At 44.1% G+C, this 12,459-nt stretch overlaps 1 protein-coding gene across 1 annotated transcript; it reads left to right on the forward strand.

Moving 5' to 3' along the window:
• Nucleotides 1-2,143: 2,143 nt before the first annotated feature.
• Nucleotides 2,144-6,945, forward strand: LOC104623503 (proline-rich protein 5-like; the record flags this gene model as incomplete). Its single annotated transcript, XM_010290608.1, has 3 exons — nucleotides 2,144-2,313; nucleotides 3,691-3,771; nucleotides 6,897-6,945. Coding segments are annotated over exons 1-3 (300 nt in total), but the record flags the coding sequence as incomplete, so codon positions are not given.
• Between the last annotated feature and the right edge of the window lie 5,514 nt (nucleotides 6,946-12,459).

Genomic DNA, 12,459 nt, shown 5'->3' on the forward strand with positions numbered 1-12,459 from the left:
TACAACTGACCTAAAGTAACACCTGTATTGCATTTTATAGCTCTGAAAAGTATATGCCGTTCTCCCTGTGTAAAAATTGTTAAGCTAGAAATTTTACTGCACTGCTGGGAGAAGTGAGCTGTCACTCATTCAGCTCCTTATGCTGTCAGCTTTGGAACTTGGAGACCACAAACACTGGCACAAGCACTTCTTTTGCAACAGAATCATCCATTACACTTAGCTTTGCCTCCCTGACACCTTTTGGTATGTTGTGAGAAAAACCTGCCCTCGGCTCTCCAAGGTACTGTAAGCTGTTTTCCTCTGATGATTACTGATGTGGTTATAGTTGCCAATAGAGAAATTGCTGGCAGATTGAAAATGTGTGGGCAATGTCAAATGAACTGTTATTTCAAAATGCACACAGAAGACCCTTCTGATTTGGTTATATTAGTTTACCTTTATTCTTAATTTGTGAAAGTTATGACTTTTTTTTTTAAATTGGAACAGAGCAGCCACAGAATCAACAGTTTGCTGCCCTTTAAGGCTAAGCTTGTGTCATGAAAGACTGTCTGGGCTTTGTCATCTCTAAAAACAGCCAAGAGTTGTCTAAAGACAGAATAAAGTTGCACTTGTAGCCATGTTCCAGTTCCACAAAGATCTGTGCAAACTATATTTAGCTTGTGGGGGAATAACAACCGTAGTTATTTCTTGAGTAGCACCACGAATGATAGTACCACATGTTTCAGTGTCTAAAAAATGAGGTGTTTTCTCTGTTTTTTCTCATTTAACTTCCTCGGCAGCAGGGTGCATGGTGTCTGTGGCGCAGCAAGGGCGTGCGAGGGCTTCACAATGGTTGATCAGAATTCAGCAAGGTGATGCAGAGGCAGGGTAGCAAAGTGAGCTCAATGTGAAATGGGGCTGGCCAAGCGGGAAGAAAGCTGTTCTCTTACATGTAAAAGAGTTAGTTATGGTTTGGGGAGTGGAAAGAGTTTCCTGAAGATAAGCACTAGTCAAATTAGAAGCATTGTGCAGATACACAACATTTCTTTGGCTGATCATCTCTCTTTTCACCTCATGCTGAAAATGTAGTGGAAAAGAGAAGATTTTGCTTTACATCTTCTATGTGCATTTCAGTTACACAACTTTTTTGTTTAGTTTATATCCTCCTCTCTCCTTTCTCCCACATCTCCATTGTCCAAACTGCCAACTACATCTACTGCTTGTTTTCATCTGAAGTGGGAAGATTTCAAAGTACAGAAGCTTTGCCAAAGTTTTTTTTTGTGGTTTTTATCCAAGCTAACTACTTCTGTTTCTGTGGTTTACTTGGGGCTATATATTCATCTATATGGAGATGATGATCAGAGGGGAAAATACAGGCATTTCTATTTGGCCTAGCAGTTACTTCTAGTGCTATAGAAAACAAAAGAAACATAAAAGTCCTGTTTACTCTCAAAATATCTGGTTGTCAGACCTCTTTTGCAGAAGTTCCTTATTGTATCCTTTTTGTAATGGACTGGTAACAAGTGGGTTTATTCCCTTGCACAACACTTCTCAAAAAAAAAAAAATAAAGCATTGTGTTTGTCTGTTCATCTTTTCTTCCATTGTTCATCTTTGTTCCTTTCTGGTGAAATAGTTTTCTTTTCTACTTCTCCACTTTCTACTGTTTTATACAGGCTGACTGGCTAACTGTATTTAAAGATATTTGTAAAGTGCCTCTGGCAGAAGAGTTTAGGCACCTCTGTTCCTCCATCTCTGCTAACTGAAACAGAAAGAGACACCATGCTTGTATTTCTGCCTGGTTGTGTTTGGTCATTATTTAAGGGGCAAGACGGGAAAGGGGGCTGCTGTTGAAGAGCTCTGGAAGATTTCCCCAGATTTATTGTTAATGGGATAGGATATTTTCACCCCTTCCTTCTCTGTCTTGCTCTTTTCCTTTCTCCTCACTTTGCAGGACTGCTTCAATTCCTTCATCGTCTTGCAGTGCGTGTCCATGTACAACCTGACACTGTGGGGAACTGCTAGCCCAAGGCTGACTCTTTGCTTTTGCTGCAGGTTGAAGTTTGAAGTCTTGCATTTGAAGACTCATTGACATCACTGAGATTGATGATTGGACCTTCAAGAGAACAGACTTTCTGATAGCTCTGCTCCACTCCACCTGACCCTATGACTGGAGGGTTCACCATAGCTCCATCCTTTGCTCTCCAGTTTCACAAGATGGGTTCGTTCAGAAGGCCCCGACCTCGCTTCATGAGCTCCCCAGTCCTCAGTGACCTGCCGCGGTTCCAGGCAGCCCGGCAGGCTCTGCAGCTCAGCTCCAACTCTGCCTGGAACAGGTGAGCAGGACCTGCATAGGCTAAGTCGTTGCTCTGCAGCAGCCCTGTGATAAGGGCTGTGCATGCCTGATCTTTGTGCTTCAGACCATTTATGGCTAAGCTCATCTGTTTATTAGCATGCATGACTTTTTGGCATGCCCAGGCTTTGCTGGCATTGACAGACCCTGTGGAGGTGACAAAATTAGACCTACTGATGTTCAGCCTTGGTTTTGGCCAACATTCAGAGGTACCGGCTTGAAGTAAAACAGAATTGCTCTTTGTTAATGGTTGCATTTTTAAGAATTGTTTAGGAAAACACATTCCTAGTAATGTAATAAACACCAGTTTCTTAATACACAGCAGGCATTTATTTGCATATTATGAAGCTTTTACCACAGTCAAGTTCCTCTGACAACTACTAAACTTGTGGCTTCTATTAGCATTTCCTATTGACAACCAAATCTTGCAATGGCAACTGGAAAAACAATATGTAGCATGAAGAGTGAGATGTCCTGATCTGATCTAATGATCTGCTGCTACCAAACGTGGGTGTTCCCATGTTTCCTTCTGCCACCTTGCACCAGCTCTGCATTCCACAGGCCCCTCTCTTTTGCTGACCTAGCTCAGCCTCTAAGGTTGCACAAAGAGCAGCCCAGCAAAAACATTGCAGTTTTGTGCCAGGATAGCGAGCTGAGGTCTATGAAGCGTGCAAATGCCATAGCTGGCCCACAGAAGGGAATGCCCATTAAGAGAAGGACACCTCCTCTCGTTAGTCATGGCAAGCCTTTAGACCTGCTAAACCATCTTGTATGCTGTCACTTCATGACTTCCTCTGTGCTGGTTAGAGAAGTATGAGTTAGAAGATCCTCCAATAGCATCTCACAAGCATTAACAGGGCTTAAAGTTGTGACTGAGGTGATGGTGGCTGCAGAACATCTTCCAGCACAGCCAGGGTCCTACCAGACACTGCAGGTTGGGTGGTTCCTGCGAGCATCACTGGATAATGCAATGATGTGATGTGTTTGGCAGATATTGATAAAAATCTGTGTATCCTCATAGCATCTAGCCTGTAGCACACAGCAGAGATCCCCTAAACAGTCACGTTAAAAACATATCTGTTGTGAACGTGTTCTTTGTGAACAGTCCCTGTAACAACTTTCCTTTGCTTGCTGTAGGCACAGCTTGAGGTTGGTTCTGCTCTGTCTCCCATGAGAGATGTATGTAAATAAGTGATGATTTCCAGGGGAGAAAGAGTGGAAGTATTTAAGTGCAATTAACCTCTTCCACCCCATTATAACCACTCAGGTTTTGGTGGCTAGCTCACATTGTGCTCTGTGTTAAATCGTACTGGTGGCTGTTATTTATGGATGTTACACTGTCTTATTTCTTCTTTGGCAGTGTTCAAACAGCAGTGATAAATGTGTTCAAAGGGGGAGGCTTGCAGAACAATGAACTTTACACCCTCAATGAAAATATCAGGTAGGTTGCTGAAATGCATGCAAAAGGATTTTTGTTGCTGCTTGTTTGGTGTTTGCTTTGTTTTCTTCTCCTGCAGAACCACAGTTAGAGGATATTGGTGGGAGGAGCAGGGATCAAAGCAAATTTAAGCACAGCTTTGGGGTTTCAGGCTAACTGAATTATTTTTTGCTCTTGGGTGGAGTGAATGGCATGGGGCACTTGAATAACTTCTCTGACTTGTGTGGATGTGAAGCTTTGGCAAAGACAGGACGTGTATTGACTTGGATTATAAGGATTTTGTCCCCTCCTAGGCAGTTTGCCTCTTCTGGCTGTTTTTTACACATTTTTATCAGGGCATTTGTGATGGTAGTAACATCTCTTTTCTAAACCCAAGCCTCTCAGAACCATGGAGTGTTTAAAATGAAAGAAAAACACAGCATTTCATTTAAAAGCTTAATCTTCACATGATAATTGCAGAGCAAGACCTGAAAATATGAACCCTGAAGATAAAAAACTAAAAGCCTAACAAACATTTTCTAGTACTGATGCTAGTGATGATTAAAAGTATCATTTCTTTTTTAGCAGGTTTCATGATTATCTGTGGTTTTATTCTGATTATTTGGAAAGTTTGGTTATTAGTAGATAGGACTGTAGTGCAGATAAAGAACAATTTATTCTTGCCTTGGTTCCAAGTGCTGCTAAGAGGATTATTGTCTGAGCTCATGGATGTAGTTACTCCTTCCTCTCTCTTTCCCACTACATCCATATTCATCCATCATGGATGCTGCCATACAGGTCTCCACTTCCCCTTTTATATGCCCCGGTCCCCATCACTATTGCATTTTTCCTGAGCGCCAAGGTTCAAACAGCAATTCGGGCTAAGCACGTACTAAGCAGCAGTCCAAACTACCCACTTCCCTACTTTGAAAATAAATGCAGCTTGCAGGGCACAAGACTGTCCTATTTGATCTGGTCCTAAAGGAGAAAGTTTAATGTAATTCCTTTTGAGAGCTGCGTGAGGGCAGTGTCTCATGCTTTAATGGTGTTTTAGTGTGCTCAGGTTAGAAGTTTAGGTTAGAAGTCCTCAACTCAGGTTTAAGTACTTGGAGCAGTCTTAATTCTCCATGGGATGAGTATTTCTGTACGTGAAAAGAAAAACAAATGTCGTAAGACTTTGGAAATACTCAAACCCACAGCCTGTTGGCAGACTTGGGGACCAGCTTTGGTTTTTGTGACTTGTCTGCCAGGCTGCTGCCCGCTGCGGTGGCTGCAGCCTGCTTTCCCTGCCCCGTCCGAGCAGGCACTCCTTCCCACCCTTGCGGGGAGGCAGCACGCCGAGCAGAATTGCTGTGCTGCCCGGGCTTGGCCCCAGAGGCTAGATCATGCTCTCTTCATGTTGGTTACTGAAGTGGATCTAGACTGTCAAGAGCTGGGCGAAGAACAGGAAATTCTTTGTGAAATGTGTATGCTTTGTAAGCAGTCCTGATGGTGGGAGGGGGAATGCCCTCTTCCGTGGACAGGGACTCCCGGGCAGTACTTGGAAGCACTCACCTTGAAATATATGATTAATGTTCCTGCAGGTGCCCTGAGCATTGATTACATCTCCAAATGTCATTCTCTAAATAGGCCACTTTAACATTCAAGCAGCTCATTTATGTCCGCCTAAGGAGCATAGGACATGCATCTGCATCTGTGTTTGTACGCGCACCTGCAGCCTCACACTTGTGACTCTTGGTGTAGCTCCCAACAAAATGTTATCTCTGCATGCGTGAGGTGAATCTCTAGCCTGACACTGGGCAAAAAGCCAGACCTGTCAGACAGCCAACTCTTGTGTGCCGGTAGGTCGAGCTGGTGCATTTTCCTTGCTTGCAGTTCTCCATTCAGCTCCTCGGTGGAAGTTTGCAAACGCAGTGCTTTAAGAGACTCACAGATCCTGCACAGCACTTAGTTATTTGCGCATGGAAAATGCAGGAGAGTTTTAAAGTAGGACAGTAACGACAGGACCAGGAGAAGAGCAGGTGGTAACATTTTGCTCTGGATTGCTGCCACCAAGTTTTTATCTTGCTGTAATTTGATATTATCTCACTGGCTACTTTTTTTTTTTTTTTAATGCTGTGAAAGTCAGTTGTCACAGCAAGAAGAAATGTAAGAAATGCCATTGGGAGATGGGATTTCAGGAAGCAGGAGGTAACCTGGCCATGATTAGGAGACCCCTCCCTTGGGTTCTCACTAGGGTGCAAGCCTCTGGTTGCTGGTCTACCTGCATGAGGCAAAGTCCTGCTGTGGGCTTGTCAATCAGCTGGCGGAAGAGCTGCTGGCAAATAAGCCCCCAAAGACTTACCTGGTTTACCCATCTCGTAGAAATAAAAATGTGCTTTGAGATGGGCGGGGTGAATATAAGCACTCTGAGAGAGAAAGAGTAAAGGCATGCTGGTGTGCGAATAAATGTAGAAGTATTACAAAATGGGTAGGGAGGAAGGTTGCTGTCAAAATCAAATTTCAGCAAAGATTAGGAAAAAGTGGTGGTTTTATTCAGAAATACTTGTTTTGAGTGTCGTCTGCTTGCATGTGTTTAAAATACCTCTTGTTAAATTTCTAGAATTTCTTTCTTAAAAAGTACGTGGGTTTTTTTTAATGCTATAGTCATGGGGAAGCCACAGCTTCTGCTTGTGTGTTCATTGCTCCTCTCCTTATCCTTCTACCTTCTACTTTCAAGAGAAAAGGAAGTATAGCCTTAGGGAGATACGCTATTATCAGTGAAATGAAAGGCATCTTCGTTTAAAGAAAAAGCAGAAAAAATGGTTAATTTCAAACTAAATAAATTGTCTCCCCAACTTTCTGTGCATTCAGGAGAGACAGTGTGGTTTGTTTTTGTTTTGGGTTTTTTTTTTGGCTTGTTCTAGGTGTATGGCTTATAAATAGAAAATTTCAGGGAAACTGTTTCATTCCTTCGTAATTTAAGAATAGCCTTTGTGGGCATTTGTGGAATATATACATTCATGTAAAAGAAATCTAACTGTGGCCAAAATGACACATTCACATATACTCACATATCTTTGGTATGACTGGTAGTAAAGTGAGGATATACCTGTAAGAAATGTCCAGAAATGGCTGTTACTTCATGGATGCATTCCTTCTGTCTACAGGCGGCTGCTGAAGAGTGAACTTGGATCCTTCATCACAGATTACTTTCAGGTATTACATGATTTGCCTGCTTTCTTTTGACATTTGTTGTCTTTAGCTTTTTAGCTTATAAAAATATTAAGACCCTTTTTTACATGCCTGTAGCCTACAAGTTTCATTTTTGTTTTGCTACAGAAGATATGGAGGTACTGGACTTTTTCAATGTGGGCCATATAGCCTTGGGAGTAATCATATTTATGGGTGTATGTGCTAAATTAAGGATAATTTTCCTTTGCACTTAAGAAAGGCTGCTAGTAGCCTGCCAAGGTCAAGAAGGAATTAACTTGAACTTTTTAAAGAAGATGGGATACCTTTTCATAGTATTTTTCACTCTATTTCTCTAGTATAGAGAACTCAGGAGTAGGTTTACTGCAACAGGGGCCAAGAAAGGGGAAGAGAAAAAGATAACGGCTGTCTGTCTGGGGGTGTGTGTGTGCAGAGAAGGAAGTACGTATCAGCAGGGAATCAACCTGGGTACTGTTTGTCTTTCGGTCCCACAAATATAAATGCAGCTGGTGAAAAAGCAAAAGACGAAGGATGAGGGAAGACCTGATCAATCACAAACATTAGTAGATGTTACTGCCTTTTACTGATACTGTCCAGGTAGACAGTGGTTCAAATGTAACCACATGAAAGTTTGTTTGGTGATTTTCAGAGAGCAGTGATGGCTTTCAGTGTTCTAAGTTGTTCAGTGTACGGTTGATTAAAAAAAGGAGGAAGCTACTGAAAACAAGGGGGATTTCTTCCCTTAGAGAGAGAGCGCATGCGAAAGAGATTTTCATCCTTTCTGAAGTGGCTAATACTTCTGCGTACTGTACTAACAGCTTAGAAAGAGGAAAAAGAAGACTAGTGTTGTTTCCTATCAGTATTAGATTACATGACTTAAAAAATCCCCCACGCTGTGCTATCAAGTGAGAAGCAATCTCCTGCCCCAGGGGTAGTTACGTTTAATTTCTTTAGAACTTATCTGCACAACTCCCTTACTGGAAAGAGGCAGCTGTTGGTGCCGAATGGTGGGACATTCTGTAGACCAAGAGTGGGGTCTGGTGGCAGCCCGGCAGAAAGGCTGTGAGCCTGTAGCGCAAAGTGCCTGGCTTAAGTGGAAATCTGCTCCTGCTAATTTAAAAACAGGCAAATGAAAGTTTGCAACTAAATATAGGTGACGAACTAAGATTTGAAAGGTCTTCATCAGTACCCAGGTACAGTGTTGGGCATGGTGTGCGAGGCTGGAATAAGCAGAAAATGTCCAGAGGCAACATCATGCACCCGTAAGCCTGAATGGAACATGGAGCTGGGCACGGTCCGGAGTACGTGAGGTGCTGACGTATGACTGTTATCTGGTATACTGAGAGAGGCCTGGGTGAGTTCCAGCAGTGAGTGAGACACAGCTGCATCGTGTCTCTGCGCAAGAGGAGCCGATGACTGCTGGGGACCAGATGGCTCCCAGTACTGGGGTTTGGATGTGTAAACCTCAAGCTTGTCGCAGTCACACTGGGGCTAGTGGCATTCGCTGAGACTCCTTAGATCTCTTCGAGTAGAGCTGATGACTGAAGAGACTGCTTAGACTGCTGGAGGCTGGGATATCTGTGTTGCATCCCTCGTATCAAGCGGAGGGCAGATCTTGTTCTGGGAGAAGGATCTGATCACCAGCACTGTTTTCTGCAAAAGCAGGAGCAAAAACTGTGCTCTTTCACCCTAATGGCAGGGCTGTACTACTTCAGCCACAGTGACCGCAGTGTAGGTCCTACCTACTACTTCTACCGCAGTGTAGGTACTCAGCACTGCAGTAGCGCCGAGAGGGTGGTGGCCTTTGCCTCGGAGAGCGTGCAGTGCAAGGGCTTGGCTGCACTCACCTCTGAGTTTGTTTTTCTGTGAGTTTGTTCACACATGTGCAAATACCTCAGCATATATGTACTGCAGCTGCTGTTCTCCCACTGAAGCCTCTGGGACTCAAATTTAATTTCCGGGATTTTTTTTTGTTCAGTGTTAAAGGGAGTAACTTGGCACCCATCCGACTTAGCATGAAGTAAAACTCTTGGTGCTGGCAAGCCATGAGACAAACTGTGAGACAAAGGTTAGTGTAGGAAATAAGCTTTTTTTTTCCCCGCTGTGAGATAAGATGCATGCTTATTTCTGATTCTACACTGACAGCGCATGGCGGTGATAAAAGGTACCACTCCCTCCTGAATGTCTTTACTCAAAAATCCTTGGGCTGTGGAGTGGGGAAAGACTATTCATGTGCCAAAGAAGGGCTGACAACATTATTTCATTTGTCTGTGGGTCCAGTTTCACTGCTTATGCCAGCTGATTTAAGGCAATACTGCTGCCACCAAAGTGAGCAGAGTTGAATCAGGCTGCTGATCTGGCTGCAAAATAACCTTGAAATAAAAAATAGAGTTTTCAGCTACTTCCTTTGACTTACGCTTACCATCTCTGACTTGGGGGAGATGGTGGGAGTGGATCACCCGTGGGGGAGTGGCATGGAAGTGCATCTTGTGGCAGAGACTTCCTCCTCCATTTGTTAAAGCCCACTTAAAAGCTATCCCAAGAACCAGGCTTACTGTTCTCTAAGATTGAAACGGACCCTGAAGGATCTGCTCTCATGTGTAACCAGGCAGTTTTAAATATCCAAGCAGCAATTAGAGCAACTCACTGGATCATGTAATAGTTGGATGTGATAAATTGACTTAAATGTTTTCCATTTCTTATGCCACAGCACTTGCAACAGGAGCCACTAAGATAATTTTTTAAATCACATTTTCCATTGTTTTAAGAGTTCTGGGCTGCTTTAGCAACCCTATTATATACACAAGCCATCTCCTTGGATTGGAGTGTAAATGCCAGATAGCTGGGACTTGTAATATTTGCTGCAGATCCGCCTTAAAGCAATGCTTCACACTCCAGGTTTTGCAGTATTGACTTGCCCATGAACTGATCCGATAGCTTCCTGCTGCTGAAAAAGGGCACTTTGTTCCCATCCCTCTGCTCAGAAACCCAGCAAGGCACCGTCTGCTCTCACTGCTGGGTTAGTTTTCTGGTGGTGAGCTGAACTGCGACAGGGAGGAATCCTATGACCATGGAAGGTAAGAGGCTGGGATTTGGGAGAACAGAGTACATTGGCGATTGAGACTTCTCTGGGACAGCTGTAAGATTTTTCAGATAACCTCCCTTCATCTTCATGCTGTCTTACCCTTGTGGTTGTGGAGAAGATTTCTGAAACCTAAAACTAGTGAGTATTGATAAATTGATGCATTATCTTCCTGATTCTGCAAACAGCCTGAAACAAAACCTTTGGAAAGGATGATCTGTTTCTTTTCACTCTCTGGGGGCTTGTTAATCTTGAAACTCATGGGGGAAAATGGAACTGCTAGCTATTTCACAGCTAACCACTTTAGCAGAACTGACTGGTTTATGTATATTAACTCCAAACTGTCTCCTCCCGAGGCGGAGAGACCTGATCCCTTCCCAGGCACTGCAACTCCTCCCAGCACCCACGTGCTGCAAATGCAGAAAGTTAGGTGCCCGGAGTTGATACCTCTCCAGCCTGACGCCCACTGCCTGCACTGGCAGAGCTCGTGGGTGAGGGGTGGTGAGTGGACTGTATTTCCTCATTTAATCTGATGGGAGCTTCTCTGTCTTAAGACCAGAAGCGAAGCCGTTACATAATTTCCAGCCAGCTGCAAGCAGAGAGCGGCGGGAGGCAAGAAGCCCTGACTCAGAATTAGTCCCAGCTATCTGTTTGTATGCAAAACCATAGAAACCACAACATGCGAGGACCCATGTTGCTGGCGTGTTGAGCAAAGTCAAAATAGCAAGATGATAATGGATAGCTGTGAAAGTAAGCAGCAGCAGTGACGAGGCAAGCCTGGATCCAAGCCAAAAGTGATTTTGTCCTCTCCCTTTAAAGCAGTCAGAAGTGCGACTGGTGAACCTTCCTGTGGTCAGAGTCCCTCTCGTTGTAGATCAGTCGCCCCTGCAAGGCAGCTGCAATGGTATGGAGAAACATGGACTCCTCCCTCTACTGCAGCACCAAACAGCCTTTGCCTAAGTCCCTGCTGCATCTCTTTCTGGGACTCCAGCCTATCCAGCATCTCTAAGTGATGCTTGCTCTCCTTTGAAAGGCTGCTTTGTAAAGCCATGCTAACAGGTGAAAATTCCCCGTGTCCCTCTCTCCTGCTTATTCAAAGAGAAAAACCTGGTGTCTATGATATTTCTTTTCTTGGCACCAAATTGCTACTTCTCCCTGTTTTGCAGCAAGGAGAGGGAATTGTTGTGTAGGTATTGGAGTGATGGTTATTTCTGGATAAAGGCAGCGCTAGCTCTTCTCTGGCCAAGTGTTGTCTCACGCCTGCTGCCAGGGGTTGCAGCAGCTAGGCTGCTGAGCAAGGGGAGAGAATTCACACTTAGTGATTTGCAGAGCTCAGCCGTATGTCTGCAATACTCTTTTGGGTCAAGCTGGTCTTTATTATTGCATTTCTCTCCTTGCTGGCTGGGAACCCCTGTTCATGCAGGTCTGCTAATTATTTCTGCTTCATATGGCACTTTCTAGGACTGAGCTTTCATGGAGCAGCTCCAGAGAGACCATAGCAACAGCCCAACTTCATTGTCACGGATGGGGTCACCCAGCCGCTCAGCCCCGTTACTGTGAGCCAAGCAGAGGACCTAGTCCTGGGTGACAGTGGCAGCAGGGACACCTGCTTTCAGGCCCTGAGCACATCGGCTCTGTTGACATGTGTGATGCACTTGATACGGTGCCTGGTTGCTACCAGTCAAAGTGTGGTGTTGGATGGTGTGCCATGCCCTGGCTAAGCAGGGCTCCCACCCGGAGCGGTAACTCGCCGGTGCAGAGCCAGGGCGCCTGGCCGTGGGGTTTTCCCACAGCTGCTGCCTCGCTGGCACGTTGTGGTCTAGATTGTAGCAGTGCTGCCTACTTGGTCTGCCTGGTCTGCTCTCCTTCCTACCCTCCCTGTCTCACTTTCTCTTTTCAAGTGGGCTTTTTTTTCAATTGATTTTGAACAAAGCTGTCTCTAGAAGAGTAATTTTAGGATATTACTTCATATTTATCTTGCAGTTTGTTCTCTATGTAGGATTGAAATGATCTTTCTGCTTCTCTCATTATTTCCCCTCATTCTAGGAAAAAAAAAGGGGGGGGGGATGCTCCAGGTATGAGATGCTGCAGCTCACAGAGATTTGCATTTTGTAAAACACTGCCAAGTGGTAGGTAGGTGTTTGTGTGCAACTGGCAAAACTTTGTAGAAAATACTTGCCAAATAATTTTGGGTGATGCTTTTTTCCCCAAATTAATGTCTAAGAAAAAGTGTTTATGTGCTTGTAGAACCTGTAAAAGTGTGATTTAACACTAGAACACAAGACTTCGTTGGCTAGAAGAGGGGGCTGCATTTAAGAAATGCTGTAATGTGTAGATATGTAGAAGAAACCATGATTTTTTTCACCCAGTGAAATGGGGTCAATTATTTTGAGTTTGCTCTGGATCATTTTACTCCTGTTCCAAGCTTATGTTTCTGT

Source organism: Phaethon lepturus, unplaced genomic scaffold, assembly GCF_000687285.1.
Source record: "Phaethon lepturus isolate BGI_N335 unplaced genomic scaffold, ASM68728v1 scaffold45547, whole genome shotgun sequence".
NCBI lineage: Eukaryota > Metazoa > Chordata > Aves > Phaethontiformes > Phaethontidae > Phaethon > Phaethon lepturus.